Source organism: Penicillium maclennaniae (assembly GCF_028827695.1).
Source record: "Penicillium maclennaniae strain IBT 15551 chromosome Unknown utg000003l:1.0-5670915.0:1.0-5674809.0, whole genome shotgun sequence".
Lineage (NCBI taxonomy): Eukaryota > Fungi > Ascomycota > Eurotiomycetes > Eurotiales > Aspergillaceae > Penicillium > Penicillium maclennaniae.
In genome coordinates this window covers 4,698,498-4,719,587 of record NW_026623215.1, presented here as the reverse complement: position 1 = coordinate 4,719,587, position 21,090 = coordinate 4,698,498, and the positions used below count along the sequence as shown (strand labels likewise).

General features: G+C 52.0%; 8 protein-coding genes across 8 annotated transcripts; 2 read left to right on the top strand and 6 right to left on the bottom strand.

The window, feature by feature from the left end:
- Nucleotides 1-728: 728 nt before the first annotated feature.
- Nucleotides 729-3,083, bottom strand: N7477_003889 (uncharacterized protein; the record flags this gene model as incomplete). Its single annotated transcript, XM_056965552.1, has 1 exon — nt 729-3,083. One exon carries the CDS (start codon nt 3,081-3,083, stop codon nt 729-731), a length of 2,355 nt encoding a protein of 784 aa, XP_056825505.1.
- Nucleotides 3,084-5,053: 1,970 nt separating this feature from the next.
- On the bottom strand, nt 5,054-5,611 carry N7477_003888 (carboxymuconolactone decarboxylase family protein; the record flags this gene model as incomplete). Its single annotated transcript, XM_056965551.1, has 1 exon — nt 5,054-5,611. The coding sequence occupies one exon, from the start codon at nt 5,609-5,611 to the stop codon at nt 5,054-5,056; it is 558 nt and encodes a 185-aa protein (XP_056825504.1).
- A 716-nt stretch (nt 5,612-6,327) lies between these two features.
- N7477_003887 (DUF5427 domain-containing protein MTC1) lies at nt 6,328-7,881 on the top strand (the record flags this gene model as incomplete). Its single annotated transcript, XM_056965550.1, has 3 exons — nt 6,328-6,509; nt 6,568-6,851; nt 6,908-7,881. The coding sequence occupies 3 exons, from the start codon at nt 6,328-6,330 to the stop codon at nt 7,879-7,881; spliced, it is 1,440 nt and encodes a 479-aa protein (XP_056825503.1).
- Nucleotides 7,882-8,165: 284 nt separating this feature from the next.
- Nucleotides 8,166-9,414, bottom strand: N7477_003886 (5'/3'-nucleotidase SurE; the record flags this gene model as incomplete). Its single annotated transcript, XM_056965549.1, has 3 exons — nt 8,166-8,235; nt 8,284-9,167; nt 9,403-9,414. 3 exons carry the CDS (start codon nt 9,412-9,414, stop codon nt 8,166-8,168), a joined length of 966 nt encoding a protein of 321 aa, XP_056825502.1.
- A 1,218-nt stretch (nt 9,415-10,632) lies between these two features.
- N7477_003885 (uncharacterized protein) lies at nt 10,633-13,241 on the top strand (the record flags this gene model as incomplete). Its single annotated transcript, XM_056965548.1, has 3 exons — nt 10,633-10,865; nt 10,923-12,504; nt 12,564-13,241. The coding sequence occupies 3 exons, from the start codon at nt 10,633-10,635 to the stop codon at nt 13,239-13,241; spliced, it is 2,493 nt and encodes an 830-aa protein (XP_056825501.1).
- Nucleotides 13,242-13,664: 423 nt separating this feature from the next.
- Nucleotides 13,665-14,069, bottom strand: N7477_003884 (DUF2462 domain-containing protein; the record flags this gene model as incomplete). Its single annotated transcript, XM_056965547.1, has 3 exons — nt 13,665-13,775; nt 13,855-13,945; nt 14,017-14,069. 3 exons carry the CDS (start codon nt 14,067-14,069, stop codon nt 13,665-13,667), a joined length of 255 nt encoding a protein of 84 aa, XP_056825500.1.
- A 1,323-nt stretch (nt 14,070-15,392) lies between these two features.
- On the bottom strand, nt 15,393-16,335 carry N7477_003883 (GPI anchored serine-threonine rich protein; the record flags this gene model as incomplete). Its single annotated transcript, XM_056965546.1, has 2 exons — nt 15,393-15,695; nt 15,976-16,335. The coding sequence occupies 2 exons, from the start codon at nt 16,333-16,335 to the stop codon at nt 15,393-15,395; spliced, it is 663 nt and encodes a 220-aa protein (XP_056825499.1).
- Nucleotides 16,336-19,233: 2,898 nt separating this feature from the next.
- On the bottom strand, nt 19,234-20,877 carry N7477_003882 (aldehyde dehydrogenase; the record flags this gene model as incomplete). The annotated part of the gene is made up of 4 exons (XM_056965545.1): nt 19,234-19,363; nt 19,421-19,863; nt 19,943-20,336; nt 20,420-20,877. 4 exons carry the CDS (start codon nt 20,875-20,877, stop codon nt 19,234-19,236), a joined length of 1,425 nt encoding a protein of 474 aa, XP_056825498.1.
- Nucleotides 20,878-21,090: the final 213 nt, after the last annotated feature.

Sequence of the window (21,090 nt, the reverse complement as noted above, 5' to 3'; positions counted from 1 at the left end):
GGAGAAAGCGGTCGTCTAGTGTATACAGCTAGGTATCTATGACTCAGTACGTGCTATTGTAATCCAACCTACAAAGCTCGCAAATAATCCCGCAAACAAAAATCTTCGAGACGAAGTTTGGAATAGTAAATGTAACTCAGAGATTAATGAGAATTTACAACCCTGTATCGCCTTAGTAAACAGGAAGGTCTCATACTATATAGAAACCAGGCCAGTAGGGATTTTGTACATTGTCGTCCGCAGAACCTGATGGTGTAGATGAGTAACCGGGTTACCGCGCTCTGTTCAAGCGGAAACAAAACAAGGGACCATAGTAGCGCGTTCTCAGGTGGTAATGAAAATAATTGTCATGTAGTGAACTGTGAAGCATCATCTATGAGTCCTCTTGAGTCATGTCCTCTCACTGTGTCTCAGCCTCGATCTTTTTTCTTTTACCTGGACTCCCTACAGGTATGCAACGAGATACAAACGATGCTGAGTTTATCCAAGTGAATTTTGCAAGAGATGTGAACAATTCGAATAGCGAAAAAGCTTTATTGCGGAATAATTTGTGTTTGCAAAGATCGACCAACAAGCCAAGTGGCAAAGTAAGGACGCTGCGTGTAATGTTATCGTACAGATTTAGAAGTAGAATACAAGGCGCTGTAGTTATCAAACTGATTTGTGAAGACCATTTTCATCGGGAATGATCTTTGTTTTTGGATCACACTCATCGGGGATGATGGTGGTCAGGATTGGGGGGGAGGAGGTAGGCCGCCCATGGGTGGGTAGGTTACATAAGGGAATGGAGCGTATTGAGCAGCAGGCGGCATAGGCTGGCCAAGGTGAGCATGGGGAGGAAGAGGGGGTGCGTTGTAGGGATTTGAGGCGTAGTGTGCCATGCCAATGGGCGGTAGAGTAGGACCAGGGCCCATGTGGGGAGGTTGACCGGCCATGGGGGCCATGGGAGGCATAGTGTTGGGGGCCTTGGGTGCGAGATTTCCCGTGGGGATAGGAGCAAGGGAAGGAGAGCGGCGGCGGCGACCAGGAGGCCGAGAGACTTCCTTGACTTTCCGGACATCTTCATGCACGCGATCCTGCTCAATTTGGGCCTTGGATCGCTTGGGGTTTCGGATACGTCCTTCGCGGTTGAAGCGCTCCCAGTGGTCGAGCATGGCCTTCGTTCGCTTGGGATTCTTGGAATTCATGATCTTTAAGCGGCGAGCTTCTTCAATCTCCTCTTGGGTAGCATCACGCCTCAGAGAAGTTGTGGCCTTGGACGAAGAGTTTGGTTCCGGAGCTGGAGAATCAGCAGGCATTGATGCAGTCTCCTCGGTCGAGCGTGAGACAATGGGAGTAGCGGCAACCACGGTGCTTGCACCGCGTCGGCCTCGGCCTCGACCAGAGGTAGGAGTGTAGACGACAGGTTGATTTGAATCCAAAGAAGCCCGAGTCAAGGGAGGGCGGCCAACGCCTCGGCCACGGCCACGACCACGGCCTCGTCCGCGGCCGCGAGGTGTACTGACAGGGGGATCGACTGGCTGGTATGCCTCAAAGGTAGCACGTCGACCACCACGGCCTCTGGTACGACGCTTCGCGGAATGGATCTCCTCCTCTTCGGTCTCTTCTGCCGAGTCATTTTGAGTCTCAGTGTCAGTCTTTGATGTATCGACTTCTACGGCCTTGCGCTTGCGAGTATGCTTTGGTGGCAGTGGCTCCTTCCGAATCTCGTACAGCTTAGGTATGAACTCAGTGCCATCTCTAATGACAGGAACCCAACCGTCGGGGTTTCGATCGCCGGGTGCGACTTTGGCAGCCATCTTCCTTCCCTGTGCTGTAGTTGGAACAAAGCCGCCCTGAGTAAACGGATTTTGCGGGTTCCAGACGACAGCAGTGCTGACATTCTGATTGTGGAAGATATGCTTGTACCCATACAATTGCGCTTCTTTCCTATCCTCGTGGTCACGAGGGTCCTCTGGTACTCGGGCGAGTGGGTGACTGGTCTTTTTCTTGTTACCCATGTTCAAGTCTCGCTTGGCATCCGCTGGAAGTGCGCTCCGATGATGGCGATGAGCCTGGAGGTAGAGCTGGTCGAGAGCGAGATATTCATCTTGCCAAACTTTCATTGCGAACGCCACAGCCTCGGTGGCAGCGTACAGTTCTTCAGGTGATAAATTCTCAGGCTTGCGAAGCACTTCCAACAAATCATCCATTGAGTTCAGATCAAGGAACTGACCGTTTTCAGTCTTGGTCTTTTTGTACGGATCAGGTCGGACCAAAGGCTCAGATGCATCGCGTTTCTTTGGCTTTGCATCGTGAAAGACGTGTTGCCATGTGTTGTCCACTCTGGCCAGGTCATGTTCGTAAGTGGGACAAAAGTTGCTGACATCGTTGACTGTCCAGATTTTGGAAAGACGATCGTTCATCTGCGGGCCTTGCCACTCAGCCACGCGTCGTTTGTAATCCTCTGCAAAGGTACTTCGAGGATTTGAGAGCCACTCAATGAGGTCACGTTTTCCAGACGTGTCTTGGGCGGTTTTAATGGGAATGAAAGAAATTTTGCCGGTTTCATGCTCTGCGTCGCTGTGCTCGCCATTCATAGATGGAGCAGCAGTCACAGGCTCTTCTTCGCCATGCACGCCTTTGGACTGAGTGATACCATTCACGATTTCATCGCCGTTGATGTCGAGTTGTTCATGTTCTTCACCGTCAACCTCGGCCTCGGCTTCGGCCTCTTCACCTTCAACATCGTCTTCGCCATCTTCGACATCAACATCTTCACCTTCTTCGAGTTCATCAGCATCTTCATCGACCTCATCTTCCTCATAACCGTATTGGTCATGTGAAGGATGTTCTTCAGCCACATGGGCATTGAGTATCTCTTCTTCAGAGATGGAACCATCTTGCGGATACTCTAAAAGTTTGCCACACCAGTCGCATTTTAAGTTGCGCGCAAATGGTTCGGGTGACTGAGAAATTTGGGTGGAAGTTGACTGTGGCCGGAAAGGCTCGGAGAACTGTCGGCGCAGCGGCGAATCCTGACTGTCGCCCACATCAGAGGACGGATTGTCCATATCTAGATCAGGCCTTGTGAGGTGGGCCATGATAAGATATTAAAAGATGCCCGCTAGAGCTGGCAACAAGAAATAGAGAATTAAAAAAGGACAAAAGGAAAGACCTGACTAGTCAGATCGGGAGAAGTGAGGCGAAGAGGTTCTGTATAGTTTGTTAGCTTCGGGCGGTTCGCTTGCGGTGCCAAGACCGCGCGAAGTAATCGCAGTGCAGGTTTGACGCCCGGAGGCAAGGAAACAACAAGGGAAGTAAGAGGGGGGAAACGCGGATAGATAGAAGTGCAAAGGTGCATCCTCCATTCATGCAGGAATGAAATATGGTTTGAACTTGCTGTTTAGGGTACAGACGGGGGAAAGCAGAGATGCAGACACGGTCGCGGCAAATTGTGTGGATCAGGATGCGACCCGAAGTGTAGGTCATAGTACAGGGAAATTTCAAAATCGCGCACTTACCATGAGATGGGATGTCTGAGAACTTCCGTGTTCGAGATCGAGGTCCAGTTGAGACCCGATCGCGCCAATTACGGAGACTGGAACCGCCAGGTCGCGAGCGGCTGCCAGGGATGTGTAGAGGCTGGGACCGATGGCGAAGCTTTCTCGCCCGCGGCAACAACTCCCGAAGAGAGTAGAGATGAAAGAGAAAATGAAAGAGGGAGAAGAGATGAGTCAAGGGCCATCTGCTGAAAGGCAACAATGCTGGGGATTGGTACACGCAGCGTGGTCGCGAGTCCGGAGTATGTAGAAAAAAAAAAAGAATCTTACAGCAGGAGAGCGGGAAAGGGGAGAATGAAAAATTGAACCAGGGCGATGGATGAAACCACAACCGAGGAATCAAGATCAGTTGGTAAACGGAAGAAATGAAGCCAGGCGAAGGCTCAGGATGATGGGAAAGCAGCTGAGCGCGACAGAAAAGAGATTGAGATTGAGAGGGAGTAGTTTAGTTTGTGAACTTAGTGACCATTACAGCTGCGACCCACTTAATGTGGCCCACCGCGCCAATCATCGTGCGTGAATCTACTAGCCACTTTCGTGGCCCCGGATACGTAGGGGAGAGATGTCCTGCTTTCCTGTCGAGAAAGACCTAGGTCCTAGGTCCTGTCCCTGTTCCTGTTGCGTCGTTCAGGTCGCCTCGCCCTTCTGTGATACACTAATATGCTAACACCATTTCAACACATCTGCCTCGGCTCTTTCTTCTCCCCCCCTCTCCCTTTAATATTCCCCAATCTGACTATCTGACCTTTTGCCCACCTGCTGATCATAGGCCTCGCCGCATGATGTCTAGGACTTCAGTGTCACACATGATAATTCTTTCTAAATCATCCGGTCAGCATTGGTGATATATTTGATAGACCTAGAAATTCAGAGTCGCGCCCTGAAGGCGACTGGGTATCCCTCACGCCCGCCATGGACCACGCAGGCTATAACCCACTCTCAATACAAAACGAGAACAATACTTCGGCGACATCTCGATTTCAGTCAATTAGATACCATTATACCGTGGAATCCAACCTGACAATATAGATCGTTTCCCTTCCGAGCTCCTTTGTTCGCCCCTTAGTTCCGATCGTCGCATGTCGCAAGCCGCGAAGCACAGACCTCACAGATTTGCTTCACATTTTTCCGACTTTTCGCGACCTCATAGATCGCGCTTTGAAGCTTTGTCTGGTCGAAAAATGAGCAACATCACTGATGATGATTCCATGTCCATCCAAGTCCGCAGGTTTCCTTGATAGCTTTTCAGTTTTGTGCATCTACGAATGTCTGATGCTTGACTGATCACACAAGGGATGTCTATAGAACCGTTATCGCCTACACATTGCTGAGAGATCTACAAGTGTGCATTATCAATACTGCATTTTGAATATATCGAAATTAATCAATGTTCTTCCTGATCATCCGCGTACCTTGGTGGCGTAAGATGAGGTTGCCACATGCTGTACGTGCGAAGAACGTTATGATACTTGAAAATGGGACTACTAAGCATTCTAGTGACAGTGTAGCAATCAATCGTTCTTCTCCCCGACATCGAGCGCTACCAAAAACCTACTCACACAGTTGTATGCAGCCACAGTGGCCGTGATCTCAACAACCTCCTTCTCGTTGAAGCACCCCTTCAATGCCTGGAACACCTCATCTGGAACATTCACAGTCTTTGTCATTGCATCAGTATACTTCAACACCGCCCTTTGTTCCCGAGTCAGCACCTTCTCTGCAATTGTATCGGAGAAATCCGTCCGCGCATCCCCAACTACCTGGAGAGCCTCCTCGCTCAATCCGCCTTCCTGAAGCAATGGCGCATGCTGCTCCCACTCGAACAATGCGCCATTGACCACTGCAACACGACAGATGGCAAGCTCCCGAACCACAGTCGACAGGCTGGTGCGAGTGCGAATGGCTCCGATAAATAAGTTCCATCCGTCCGCGACGGGGAAAGAGTGTAGAAGCGCTAGGTCGAGAGGCAGGAGGGGCTTGGGAGCTCGTCGCGCCTGTACACTAGCCAGAATCTTCGCTTCATCCTCTGTGGTTGTTGGTGGGGGGTCTGGCACGTAAGGGAGCCGCATAGTAGCGATTCTATCTTCGGTCTTTTATGCGTGTAGATCTGGGACGGAAGGTTAGCGTAGGGTCACTCGATGGAAGTGGTTTCGATGGCATGTACTCGCCTCGGTATGGATATCTGAAGACGACAGACCAGCTACCGTGACAGAAATACTTTCTTTCCAATTCCAATTCCAGGGCTGTGTTTGGGGGTAACAGGTAGGGTGAGCCTATTTATGCCTTTATCGTTAACCCCGCGTGGTCCCGCAGACGGAACGGGCCCGATAATTAAGCCGCGGGAGTCGGATCTTCCGCTTCCTTCAAGGCAGGGCCGAGTCGGTTACACTTGTGGTCTGGCAGAAGCTATCTAGACTGTATGCGAGGGCCTCTGGTTACATTTCCGAAGTTTGATGTTGTACTAGCATCATTGCAGGAACATATATCTTATAGAAACAAATGACCAAGGAAGATGTGAGCAGCCACATACATGCACCTTCACTTATAAAGATTCCACGTTGTTAAATTTAGCATACATATGAAAAGTCCTTGATAGCAACAGGGACACATAGGTATAGACACCATTCTGAAGCCCCTTAATGCAACTGCGCCTTCGTAGTCGTGAGTAGAGTTAGAGAACGCAGACTGCGGGTCTTGGCAGGTCTCCACAGCCGCTTCGGGAGCTACAAACAACGAAGCCAGTGTCGTCACCTCTCCTAAACTCCCCTATTGATCTAAAGCGAACATGCCGCCCAAGGCAGCCAAACCCACGAGCGATGAGCTACTTGCTCAGTTCGACAATCTTGACGTCAAGCCGTCCGACAAGCCCAAGCCCGCAACCGCCCCCGACCATGCGAAGGCGGACGAGGAAGACCCCCTCGCCGAGCTCGGTCGTCTCAGCTACACAGCGACCCAGCAGTGGCCCCGGTACTCCGCGGCTGTCTTCTGACCGGGCGCGCCCATCAACGCGGTCTCCTCGACCCAGTGCGACGCTTGATCGACCAAATGAGGAGAAGACGTCCGCTCGTCAGTCGGGGGAGACAGGTCGCACTTCTCGCACGGGTGCTAAGCAGGAGCAGCCCAAGCCAGAGCCGGAGATCTCAGAGCAACAAGAGTCTCAGGGTGGTGGATGGTGGGGAGGATTATTTGCTACGGCTAGTGCAGCCATGAAGCAGGCTGAGGCCGCAGTCAAGGAAATCCAGAATAACGAGGAAGCTCAACGATGGGCTCAGCAAGTAAAGGGCAACGTTGGAGCCCTCAAAGACTTTGGTACGCTTCAACCTATCTCTAATCCATGGATAATCACGCTAATCAGTTTGGCGCAGGCGGCGAGCTTCGCAACATGGCGATTCCGACATTCACAAATCTCATCCACACTCTTGCCCCTCCCATTTCATCCCACGAACGTCTCCAAATCCATGTCACCCACGACCTCTCTGGTTATCCCGGTGTTGACCCGCTGGTGTATGCCGTTTTCTCGCGTGTGATGTCCCAAGTCGAGGGTGGTGACCTACTAGTGATTCAGCGGGGTCAGGAATCAGCCCCGAAGCGCGGACTCGATGTCGGCGGCTACATTTCCAGTGCGGGCTGGAGCGACGGCCCCTGGTGGAGGACAGTCACTCCCGGCACCCCGCGGACCGTTAATGCAGTGCGCGGTGCCGTTGAGGCGTCCAAATTGGCCCGTGCTAGTGCTGAGAGCTACGCGACAGAGTATTTTTCGGCGAAAGGTGGTATTGAAGAAGCGGCAAAGCTGGCGACCGAGGTGCTGAGCGAGTCCAACCCGGTCCGCAGCAGTGACATCTTCCTCGCGATTCAGGCCATCAGCCAGACCGTCCCGGCCGATATGTTCCAGGCCGGCGCATCAGGCGAGAAGGAATCCTCCGGCGCTGTTGAGCCTACGGAGCAAGATGAGGAGATCACATTCGCTCTGTACCTCCACGATCCTATCCACGGCATTGCCTTCCATACCATTTCCCAGGCAATTCCCCAGAAGTGGATTGAGTGGCTTGATGCATCTGCACCAGCTGTCGAGGATGCGGAGTTTGAAGAAGCACAGGTGCCTCGCACAACAGTTCCCGAGGCCATCGCCGAGATCATCGAGAGCGGCGGTGTGGACCCGCGCGAATGGGTTGCAGAGTGGATCGAAGAGACACTGTCGTTGGCGGCAGGAGTCGTCGCTCAGCGCTACGTCGCCCGCCGTATGGGCGTTGGCGAAGGTGGAGTTGGCAAGGGCAAGATGCGCGCTGAGCAGGCGACTACAGTTGAAAGCGGTGCTGGCGAGGCCGCGCGCGCGATTTGATACTCCAAAGCGGATTTGAGTTTATGAGATACACCCTTTCTTAAGCTTTATGGCCTTTTATTACCTTGTGCCTACCTCAGGCTGTTCAACGATAGTCATGCGTAAATGATGTCCCTGGTGTATGCAATTCACGTATATACAACAAAGAGCCTCGGACATTGCTCCTCAATTACCCCCTCCGAATGATCGTGATGCTCCTAATGCAAGATCGAAAAGCAGACGCCTGGAGAAACCCAAGATGACAGGAAAGAGAAATATCATATACTTTCATCATGTTCGGACATTTATTGGTCCAGATCCAAAGGTCCTTCGAGACCGGGGACATGCCAGAAGTTGGCGCGGAGAGCAGTGACACTGACTCAAGTTAGCAAGAAAAATCCAGTAGGTCGGCAAAAAGCTTACCTCGTTGCGCCGTTCAAAACAGTATGCGCATCTGTACCTTCCTCACTCTCCTGTAGTCTCTTCTTCATATCCGACAGATCGGCGGACCACTTGAAATAGCGCTCTTTACGCTTCGGTTGCTCCGCATGACCATTCACTCCATTAACCTGACCATTGCGATGCTCCTCCGAATCACCGTTAACATTGTTGACACCATTCGTCAACCCATTGACCATCTTGCTCTTAGCCTCCCCAGCCTCGGCATACAAACAGCCTCGAGACCAGTAATAAGGCAAAGTGCGCGTATATAGAATAGGCTGAGTCTCAACATCAATGCGCATAGGTACATTGATATTGTACAACTCTACCCTCTCATCCCAATTTCGCCACAGATGATCAACAGTCCTAACCGCAAGACGCGCCGCAGCCTCAATGATGTCCATCGGCTGCGGATCCTTGCTACCAAAAGAGATAGCAATACCGCGCTTTCCACAGAAAACAGCCTCTAGCGCACCACCCACAGTCCCGGACGACAAGTTATAGATAGTCGAAGCATTACGGCCATGATTGGGACCTGAAATCACCAGATCGAAAGGCGGCCGATCCGGAAAAAGGTTGTACAGACCTAGCTGGGCGCAGCTGGCGGGTGTCCCGTTTTCAATTACTACCCAGTCGTTCTCGGATGATTCATGGCTTTCTTCCCAAGTGCCGTCGTCGTTGAAGGAGTCCGGGTGGACGGAGTGCGCGGTCAATGCGGCTTCGATTATATGTGCTTTACCGATCCAAGAGCGCGAGGCGGCCGGGATGGCGACGCTGACTAGGTGGCCTGCGCGTTGGAGTTCGTCGACGAGAGGGCGCACATAGGGTGAGAGCCGTTTATTCGGCGGGCCGTCGTCATTGACTACCTATTTGAGGCGTTAATAATCATCCGTTTCTTGCAACGCTCTTATAGGTGAATCATTTGAATTCAATAATAATAAAGCAAATGACATTTCAAGACTATCCAGACTATGATAGGGAATGCGACAGCCGGGAAGGTTTTCTTTTTTCGAAGTCCCAAATGTTCCCGAGGAAAGCGCGAAGGGAACCAAAAAAAAAAAAGAAAAAAAGATGGCGCGTGAACTGACAATCTCGACTTACCAGAATATGCATCGCCACTGTTCTGCGCCAAGGGTGGCCTCGGGATATGCTTTCTTTCTTAGTTTTCTTTTAGTTTTCTTACTCCGGGGAGTACAGACCGCACTCTGGTCTGAATGTATATCTTGGACAAAATAAGTACAGAAATGAAAAGATAAAAAAGAAAAAGATCAGGTACCACAAACCCCCCACGTTGGGGTCCAGGGTTGAGTTATATGGGATAACGGAAACCGCGTAAGGGTTGAGCCATTAGCATGACCGACGAGCCGAATAGGGAATCCGGGCTCACGGTGAAGCTGTGAAGGCTGCGGGGAGCGGCAATGCAAGCCCCGGATGGAGTCTGCGGTGAACCGATCCGTCAGGAATCATTCTCGTGACAGCCGTCGAATTGCGGAGGGAAGTATGTTAGATCCTAATTCTTCCGTAGTATGGTCTAGACTTGATTATGAACTGCCGAGGTATAGTTTAACTGCTGGTCAACGTCTACTATAGATATCGTCCCTTGTCCCACAGTCTACTAGCCCCAAACTTTTTTTTCCTATATTTTTTGCATGCACGTACTTTTTGAGTGCTGAATAATGACGCCAAGATTCAAGCCTCAGAGTTCAGGCCACAATACAAAACCTGCAAGTGTGCTCGATGCTACGGACGACTCAGTACACTGTGGACTGCAATTTTTTTTTTCCCCTTTCAACTCGAGAACCGTGGGACGACTCAGGCCTTTTTTCTAAGGTTTATCAGGGGTCATTAGCTGATCGACTCGCGTAAGGTCATTCCACCTCGTGCGCTCGGTGATCTCTAATCCGGTGTCTGTACCCTGAACATCCTAATTGTGGCTTGTATGGTGGGTGTAGGGTGGCATTCTTGGACTTTTCGGACACCGTAGCCAGATAGCTAATCAATAACGCATTCGAAAATCAACTAGGCGTGCTCTATTGTCTGCCGTACTCGCGAAAGAAAAATAATTGCATAGTCCCAACGGCGGTCTGTGCGGACCCAAGACACGCTAGAGACGATCGCAGCAAAACTTTGGTGGTGGGGAATCCCGTCACAGTCATCTTCTTCCCTCGTCCATCATCCATCTACATCTCTCCCAACTCTCATCGGATTAACTTACGGTCGTAATTTGCGACCCGTCATTCTCGCTTCTCGCAAAGTCGCAAAAAGCTCCGCCTTTTTGCGATCTTTGCTCGGCTCGGTCGACTCCGCCAACTCCATTCCTGCATACCCTGTATGGACTGTGGAAGCGTGGGAACAGCTGCGGGTATCGACCCCAAAATTCTAGATAATTGGCAAACAGACGGCGCATTTTCCGTCGCGTCGTGGGAACACATCGCATACGAACAATCGCCTGAGTGGGACACGTCCCAGGATTCTAGCCAGTGTGCCGATGTCGCGGACCTGGGTGCTTTCCACGACCCTCTGACGGGCTCTTTGTTGGATCGCTCTGGTGATCGGCAGAACAGGTGCGCATCATCTCGCCCGGAGTCTAAGCCCAGATCGCTGACGGTTAGCTTTTCTAGGAAACGCGATGTAACTTCTGAGAATTTCAACTACGCCGACGGCGGCGTCGAGGGCACTTGTAGTGGTACTATCAGCCCTCGCACGATCCCGTCCTCCTCTGACGATAACTTCCATGGCGAAGAAGCATGGCCGCACTTCCAGCTGTACAACTCCGTCGCGGCCGGCTTGCCTCTGGAAGCCCCGATGCTCTACCCTTACGGCAAAGCGCCGGCCAACTCGACCGGCGCTGTTATCGTGGAGGACGCCGGTGAATTGTCACAAGGTCAAGGATATCCGGATGCTCCGGGCGAGGCTATCATGTTCCAGCAGGTCCAGCCATCATTCCCGATGATGGACCAGTGGCATGAATATCCGAATGGCCTTCCCGTGGAGAATATATCCGCGCATGGATCCGTTACGTTGGCCATGAATTCGCAGAATGACGCGAAGGATCCTTCTTTGCGCGAATATCAGCCTCTGGCACCTCCGGCACGTCCACTCGAGTCCCGTTGGCTCGATAACCTGGAGTCGCAATTACCTGCCTCGCAATTGCCATCTGCATCTGCCATCGCCGCTCAAGCGGCTCAGAAGAACGGTCAAAATGGACATGACGGCTCTCACCACTTCAAGTCCGAAAGTTCATCTGTCTCAGGCGACGTGTCTGGGATCTACGAGTGCTCGTACTCTTCGACCAATGAAGAAGTGTCAAACTTCGCTGAGCGCCAGCGTCATGATGATCCTCACTGGAAAATTTGTACGCCGGACGGTGGCTCTCCCACGGAGACACCCGGTCCCAAGACCACCGCCTTCATGGTCAGCGAGACCCCATCTGAGTCTCTTATTAGCACAATCCCATCTCAATCGAGAGATTCCTCGTCCGCTGGGCGTAATTCAGGCCGTCCTTTGGCTCTTGCGATGCAGTCTGTGGCTACCGTGCGAAAGCGCAAGAATCGTAGCGGCCAAGGCTCTATGAATAAGGGCCAACCCAAGCCTTTGCAGATTGTCCAAGAAGATGGACAGGGTGGTTCGATCGCGTCTGCAGACTTTGTCTCCCCTCCTCGCGGTGCTCGTCGCAAGGGTCCGCTGAGCATGGTTGGCAGAGCCAATGCTGGCATGCGCCGAAAGAATAAGGATACTTGTGTTCAATGTCGACTGAACAAGCGCAAGTGCGATGGAAGCTCGCCATGCGATGCTTGTCGCCCGACCCTTCACGAGCAACCGTGTGCTCGCGCTTGCTTTTCTAGCATTGTTGAATTCGGCACGTGCAACTACATATCTCAACGAGCTGCGAATCACCCAACCCTGGATGGCAGTGGCAGAGTTCGAATGGCCATACCATCTGAATTTGATCTTAATCAACTATTGTCGGTCCTCTCGGAGCGTCAAGGCCATTTCAATATCCGCGCCAGTCAAGCCTGGGGTTCTCTATATGTGCTCGACCTTGGAGAGACCTACAAGTTCCTGAAGAGCTTGAGCGAATACAATGGCAATAACAAGTCGACCTTCCTGGAATTCATTGACCGTCGGATAGTGGAATCCAAAGACAAGTCGAAGAACTGGTTGACTTGTGTCAAAGACTGCGATCCCATGAACCAAGCATACGTGAGTTACCATATCGTCCTCAACTCATACACAATGAGTTAACCCCCCCCCCTCTTTAGACCCTCCTATCCCAGTGGAACAATATGCCTAGTCGTGCACAGTACTCCATTGTGCCCCTCGACTCTAATGGCCAAGAACGTCCAATGGACGTCAACAACCCAGAAGACCGCCGTGACATCCTTCTCGCAGCGCAGCTCTCCCGCATTATCTGCCGCATGATGGAAGTCGAAGGCTTCCGCAAACTGGAGCGTGACTTCTACAACATCAAATGGAAGCAGATCTCCCACGAGACACACATCCGCTTCCTCAACGAACTAGGCCACATCCTCCTCTCCCTCCGCTGGCGCGTTTCATGGTGGAAGATGCTCGGCGACGGAGGCCACAACCCTGACCCTAGCCAACAGCACTATATTGACCGGGTCGAGCTCCTCTGCCGTATCCTCTACGTCTACTACACGTGTGTCCTCGCCAAACTGCCTTCATGGTCAACCAGCGATGTACCCAAGGGTACCTGGTCCTCCTACCCAGACTCAGACAACCCCGTCTGGGATGACTTCCCCTCGGACGCATCAGACGCAGGCTTCCAGACCTGGATGACGCACGGTAGGGGACCTCATCGAGCAAGCCGGTGTTCCAGGCCGCATCTCGAAGAGGTAGGAGTAATTGAATATGGCATGGACTGGGACAGGAGTTGGCACGATAGATACCCCTTTTTTTTTGGATCATCCCCCCCTTAATTATATTCTTTCTTTTATTGAGTTCTTTTTCAATGTTGTTTGCGCTGGACGATTACGACTCATACATTAGATATTTCCCCTTATACTTTCCACACTCACACTTACACCTGTTCATGATTGATGAATACCGCATTCCCTAGCGGTTTGTACATAGCCCCCCCATCATCCCCTGTTCATACATTTGCGCGTTCCAATTTCCTAGAGCTTAGAAATGCATATGAATTTAAAATTGACTTTGCCTGACCACAATTTTCCAACGGGGGTATCGAGTATCTTCATGAAAATCGTATCGCCAACGCGAACGCGATAGGGGGTTAATGAGCTACACGAAGTAGCCTAAGAAATCCTAAATTCCCCAGCCAAAGAAAAAAGACCCTCTTTTCCACGACCTAGTAACTGGACCTTTGCAAATTCCCCTCTCCTTCATTTCTTCTTTCCGCCCTTATCCTTCTTGCCACCAGCCAACAATTCCAAATGACCCGCCTTTTGCGCCAGACTGCGTTCCGTTCTCCCGACGAGACCGGATGTAAGTTTCTATAGAGTATGAGATACTGTTCAAAAGGAAAGTAGGGAAAAAGGGAAATCCTCGATGGAGCTGAGAACATGAACATACTTTAGTCAACTTGGCTTGTTTGATGAGGGCGGCCTTCTTCGGCGCGATCTGTTTGACACCGGGCCTTGTGCGAGCGTTGGTTCTGGATTCCCTGTTCGGTGCGTTAGTTTGGGGGTGTGTTCCGGGTCGAATCTGAGAGGGCGAAAGCGGGAAAGCACATACCGCTGGGCGGTGGCGGTGACCTTTTTGTTCTTCTTGAGGGCTCCTTGGGCCATTGTGGTGGTGATGATGACGATGATGATGTTTTGAGGAGTGGTGTGGATAAGGGAGGGTGTGAAGTACTGCCTGCAGCACAGATGAGTTTGCAGGTTGAGGAGGGATCGGGAAAAATCCTTATCGAGGTTTATCGGGGGTCACGTGGGATAAGAATGGGTGGGGCTTTGTTTTGGGGTTAACTTTTTGGTTCTTGGGCGGGTATAGTCTTTTCTTTCTGTAGAGGTCCAGTCTATGAGAAGTTTGAGAAGTTTCAAAATTGAAAATTCGAAAGAAAAAAATCAATTTTAATTTTGGATTTGTTATCGGTTTGTGGCATTCAGATTTGGTGGTGTTGATGAGATGGGGCGTACGAAGTTGAATCAAGGGCTTCGATCTAGGGTTACGCTTTTCAAATTGTTTCTGGTTCTGGATGGGGACATTGGAACTTGACTTCTGTATTGTTGTATTTAAACAAAGGTAAATATATGCTCAGCAAGGGCATATCTTTTCAAAGTATGATGCAAAGTCTCGAGGTCGGACTAAAGATTCAAGTCCATGTGGAATTGCTTTATTGAATTGCCATTCGTGTTACACTAGCTCGCTAGTTCAAGGTGAGCGTAACTTAAGGCGCTGCTTATCTGATACTATTCTTTCCTAGATGACCATCTGAGATCAGGAAATGAGTGTAGGGGGATAATTTGCGCCTTGATCTCGTGGAAGAACGCATGGAAGAAAATTAGAAGTGCAAAGGAATCTACGACACCAAACGCGACCGTCGCGTTCCCGTTTTGGAGAGGCCTCCCCTCAAATCAAATAAGCAAATAAGCAAATAAAGAAGTGAACTGAAGTGAAGTACTTGTTGGTGTTCCGACTGCCAGGATTGCCGCAGTGCTACATACAATCATTTGATCTGCCAGAAGATCGCATGGATCGCGGGTGTGGCGCGTGAGTGATTCCAGATGAATGAAGTTGTGGAAATGTTGACAACGACGCATTCAGGAATGTACAAGCCAACGACTCAAGTGCTCCACAGATCTACGAAAACGGGGAAAAACCTTGGGAACATTTAGGCATGGCATTACAAACATACATGACTGGCTTGGATTTCCTTGAACGTACACAGAAAGAAAACATTAACATATCCGCAACGCGCCAAGTCCAACTCAGACAAGAGAAAAAAAAGATCAAAGTAAGAACAGAATTTCCGTGTCAAAATATTGGTATCAAATTCCTTGTGAATCACTAGTGACTCAGATCGGAGGTTCATAGAGAAAGTAAGATGAAAAAGAGGTTGGCGGGGCTGAGTCCCCCCAGCCTCCCCGAGCTCATTAATGGCGACTCATTTAGAGGGCGAAGACGGCGAAGGCAGCGGCGACAACAGCGCCGAAGGAGATGGCGTTGCGGCCAGCACCGTTGAAGACGGGGGTGCTGGAGGGGGCAGCGGCGGTTCCAGTGGGGGCGGCACCGCTGGGGGCAGCAGAGCTGCGCATGGTGGAGCGGATGGGCACACGGGTGGAGTAAGGGGGAACGGGCACGCCGGTGACGGGGACAGTGGTAGCGGCAGCAGTGGTCTCAGTCTCCGGGCAGATGGTGGTGGTCGACTCGAAAGTGGCCCAGATGGTGGAGTAAGAGGAAGCAGCAGCAGACTCGGTGGTGGCAGCGGACACGGCAGCAGACTCGGTGGTGGCAGTGGACACGGCAGCAGTCTCGGTGGTGGCAGCGGACACGGCAGCAGTGGAGCTGGCCTCCTCGGGGCAGTAGGTGGTGGTAACATCGTCAATGACGGTCACGATGGTGTCCTTGGTGGAAGGAGCAGCGGTGGTCTCAGTCATGGCGCTGGTAGTGGTGGTGGTGGTGGTGGTGGTGGCAGCAGCGACGGAGCTGGAGCTGGAGCTGGAGGTATCGGCACCAGCAGAAATACCGAACTGAGTGAGACCACTGGTAGGCACCAGTGCCCTCAACAACGAGGAGAATTCCATAGCGGGTGGTGTCAACGTCGAGGTTGGCGGGAGGGGTCCAGGTGTAGGAACCGGTGTTGTCGATGTTCTCAACAATAGTCTCCAGCGGCACGACGTTGGAGCTGGGGCCGCGGAGGAGAACCAGGGAGACCTTGGACCCGAGGTCGTTATCCCAGGTGATGTCGAAGGGAACACCCTTGGGGACCTGCTCCTGCAGGGAAGGAGTGTAAATGGCGTTACCCTGAGGGGGCTTGTTGTAGTCGGGCTGGGTGTAGGCGGCAGCAAAGGCCATCAGGGCCGAGAAGACGGTAGCGGTAGAGAAACGCATGTTGACTGATTTTGACAAAGAGTGACTGGTGGTGAGATACAAAAAACCAGCAAGATGCTAGATGCTAGAGAGCAACGAGTGACTGGGGGGTGGGAAAAGGAACGAATGTGTTTGAAGAGAAAGGAAAGAAAAAAAGGGTCGCAGGAGAGAGGGGGGGGGGAATATGAAGTACATTTCTTTAGCCGCACTGGCCCTTGTCCCTGAGATGTCTAAGATGTCTATGGTGGAGATGCATTTCCAGAGCCCCATCCGGGCCCCCGTCAAGCATGTGCAGGACCACTCATTGCCTGCTCCTGCGAACATTACGGGTCTTAGCTTAAAGCCTACTTTTCCAAGCGAGCTCGGATTCGAGGCGCAGCAGGGTCATCACATTGGAAAACCGAATATCGAAAATAGAACATAGAACATCAATTCACACGCCACTGATCCTGCAGTTCGCCAGGTCTCAAAACGCCAACGCCGAGGAAAAAGGGGTGGAATCCGACGGTGCCATGTTCCTCGTGGGGCGGTAGCTCGTGGACGTACTAATCTACTAATCTACTAGTACCGTCATGGAAATAACAGGGTATCGCAAGGCTGTGTGCCTAATTCCCACCGAACTGAGACCTTGGGGGCCAAAGGAGAATGTTCGAAATGAACACATTTACCCAAGATTGACCCCAGGATCAAAAAAATGAGGAAAGGTCAGATCCTTCCACCCCCCCCCCCCCCCCTCCCCCCCTTAAAGCCCTCGGGGCTCAGAGCACGGGATAAAACTATCGATAAGGGAAGACCGTGGCCCCGGAGAATATCCGTCTTTCGTTCTGTATAGAGACGTATGGACCTGGTTGAGCCAAGCACCAATGAAACCTCTGTCTTCGGACAGTCGAGATCTCATTTCCTTTTGGGGGCTTTTTTCTGTCCATACAGAGCACCAGAGTCCTCGGCGCGCCCCCCCTTCTCGGCACCTCCGGACCCGTTATATTGGGTAAACATAACAGACGCTTAGACGAGTCAAGTCCAGGCACCTGCATCGCTCCAGTATCCCGTATCCCGTATCCCGTATCCAGTCGAAAGTTAGTGTCAAATGATCATGCTGTTATCCACCATGAGGAAACCCATCGCCAGGCTCCCTGTTGCACCTGGTCGATCCCACTGGTTCATCGGGTGTCCATCGGGTGTCCATCGGAAAAGGATCAACGGTTGATCAGGGGAAACGTTGAGGGGCTTGCGTGCTTAGACAGTCTCCGTACCGCGGTTAGTCCGGGTACGGTTTGCGGGGACGTGGGCAGGAATTGGGAATTTGAGAATTTGGGAGTTTGCGAAAATGGGAAATTAGGATGGTCTCACTGCGCGGTAAATTGCTGGATTTCCGGTTCCTGGTTTTTTTTTTGTTTTGGTTCCTGGGCGGGGGCGCCGGTCGCAGAATCTCATCCCGGCACTATTGGGCTGAGTCCGTGGATCTGACTCTCTTTGACTCTGACCGTTGACTCAAACTAGCTCTGTGGTTGGCTTGAGATTGACACTCGACTGTCTCCATTCGAGCAGAGACCGATGCGAGCGCACGGAAGATGTGTTTACATCATACCGTACCTGGAAAGATCCTGGTTTGGGTTAGACTCGACCGCCCTTGTGGGTCATGGTCGATTGGGCCTGGTTTTGTTTTGTTATGGTTGATTTCGGTGCCTCTTTTGGCGAGCTAGTTTGTTGATCTCGTGGTTTTCTTGGAATTCTACTCCCACACTGCCGGAGCAGTCTCCGAGAGCCAAGACCCTGAGAGATTGGCAATGGCGAGTCATTTGGTCCAAGCCCCGGTGGAAAGACAACAGGTCACTTCGCGTGGACGCCACCAATTCGGCGTCTGGAAGCTCAGGGTTCATTCGAGGCTCTGGCGTGGCAAAGATGTGACCCTCTACGCGCCCGTCTGACCGTGGCGTCGCTCGTGGAGATGAGTCCAGGCATCTATGGGACTCAGACTGCATTGCATATGATTCCCTCGAGATACTGTATCGAATTCTCCGAGTCTCAAATCTCTACTGGATCCGATGAGTCGTGTTCAACACGTCGCAGCGTTCACGCAAGCCATGTATGACGTTCGAATACTTCAGCAGACTATACGAGGATAATAAGGAGTCGTTAGGATCGCACACGGAAGAGCTGAGTATCAAATCCTGGGACGTGGCTTACATCTAGGCCCTTCCTGGTCAGCCCAATGCAGGAACAGCCGAGCTGGACGGAGTACGCCGAATTGATCTTCCCATCGCCATGAACCACTTGATTCACAAGAGCCAAGATTTGTATGTACACATGAAGCTGATCTAGGAATCTGGAACCTGGATTTGCTGACTACATCGTAGACAGACGTGGAGCCATTGGATCCCGGGAGTAATCAACCCCCCCACTTGAAAACCGAAGGATGGTGCACTAGACGAGGCATGAGGTAATCAAACCCAGGAGATGAGGTCTTGGGTGCTAGGGGGGAAGAATAATAAATTCACAATGAAGACACTAGACCAATTTCCTATATCATTCCAGTCCCGTCCCGTACCTGAAAGGATCCGCCAGTTCAACGGCTCATCAACCCCAAACACCCAGATCGACGCGCTAGAACGAAACTCGTTAGTCAGGGCACGTTGAGTTGACACCCCCACCTAGCCACTTGATCGGCCATGTATAAATTACAACATTTGAATGTTCCAAAGTTTTGCATTCAACCTACACGGGGCATCTCAAGTCCCCAATCGGAAGCCGATCAACTGACCAACAGACAAAAGCCAAGCCAGCTCAGCATCAAATAAACATATATCCTCCCAATATCCCATATTCCATATACAGATCCACATTCTCAACCTTCTTCCTAGAAGAAAAACTTTACGCCAAAGGCAACTACCCCAGATGTCTATGTTTATTCCATCCAGGTCACTGTCTTGGTCTGCAGGAACTCGTCGTAGCCGCGGATACCTCCGAAGCGTCCGAATCCACTGCTCTTCCAGCCACCGTGGGCAGGACGGGCTCATCGTGGACGGTCAGAGCGTTGATGTGCACGGCACTACATCACGTCAGTATAGAGACCTGGCAGTTCCAGTGGAGTTAAAAAAATACTCACCCAGACTCAATCTGCTTGGCGACGCGCAGTCCGCGGAACAGGTTGCTCGTGAAGACAGCGGAGGTAAGACCGTAATCGGTGTCGTTGGCCAGAGCCACGGCTTCCTCTTCGGTGTCGACAACCATCAGGGAGACGGTGGGGCCGAAGGACTCTGTCGCGTACAGGTCCATCTCCTTGGTGACGCCCTCGACGACGATAGGGCGCATGTGTGCGTTGGCAGTCTCGTTGGCACTCGCATCGCCGAAGATGACGTTGGCACCGCGCGAGACGGCGTCAGAGACTAGCTTCTTGTTCTTGGAGACGGCCGCAGAGTTGACGCACACCAGGGCCGGGGCGTCCTTGCCGAAGAGCTTCTCAGCGGTCTCAGCCAGCTTCTCACGGAACTGGTCGGCAATGCCTCGCTGCACGACGATGCGCTCAGTAGACATGCAAATTTGCCCAGACTAAATCAAATCTTTAGCACTGCTCCCCTGCTGCCGGCTCTCTGCCCCCCCCCCTGAGATGATGGTAGTGGTCACTTACGTGCATGAACGAACCAAGTGCGCAGTTCATCGCCGCCTTATCCAAGTTTGCATCATCCAAGACAATCGCCGACGCCTTACCACCCAGCTCCAGCAGCACGGGCTTGATGTACTTTCCAGCAGTGGAGGCAATGATCGCACCGACATTGGTACTACCAGTGAAGTTGATCTTGCGAACAGCCGGGTGGGCAATCAGCGCAGTGGTGACAGCCACCGCATCAGAAGTCTGATGATAAATGACATTCAAGCAGCCAGCAGGAAGACCAGCCTGACGGAAAATATCGCCAAGAGCCCAGAAGCACTTGGGCGAGAGCTCAGAGCCCTTGAGCACGACTGTGTTACCTGCCGCGAGCGGGAGCGCAATTGCGCGTGTGCCCAGGATAAAGGGGGCGTTCCTGCATACCGTTAGTTACACGATTCCGAGTCCATTCAAATAACTCTAGATAGCCTGAGAGCACAATGCGGGGGTTGGCCTTACCAGGGAGCAATGCCCAGAATGACACCATACGGCTCCTTGAAGACCATTGCGCCCTCGCCGTCCAAAGTGACATTGGGCACGATGCCCTCGATAGTCGGGATGCGGCCCGCAAAGTCCTTGATGAAATTGACGCCCATGTTGAAAGTGTGCTCGACGAATGGACGACCAGCACCGGTTTCCTCGCGCTGGTACTGGATCAGCTCCTCTTTACGCGAAGCCATGATTTCAGCCGCCTTAAGCAGAATGTCGCGACGATCATAGGCCTTGGTCTTGGCCCAAGCTGGGAACGCGGCTTTTGCGACGTCCGCGGCGCGAATTGCATCCTCCACAGAAGCCCCGGCGCAGTGGCCGGACAGCTCGCCGGTGGCCGGGGCGTGGACCTCGAATTTGATGTCCGTCAGGACGGACTCACCGTTGATGATGAGCGGGGTCACCGCCTTCTCGCCGTTCTGAGTCATTTTCTAGGCCTAGGATTGTGCAAATGCGCGATTATGTGCAAGATGAGAATGCTGCAAAGGGCGAGAAAATAACAAGGAGGTTATATTTAAGATGGGAAGGCAAATGTGTCGACTGTGAATGAGGGGATGTGGGGACGGGAGGCGATAGTCAGTGATAGTCCACCGTCGATCGGGAACCGCACTCATTAACTCCGGCTGCCCTTGAACCAGAAC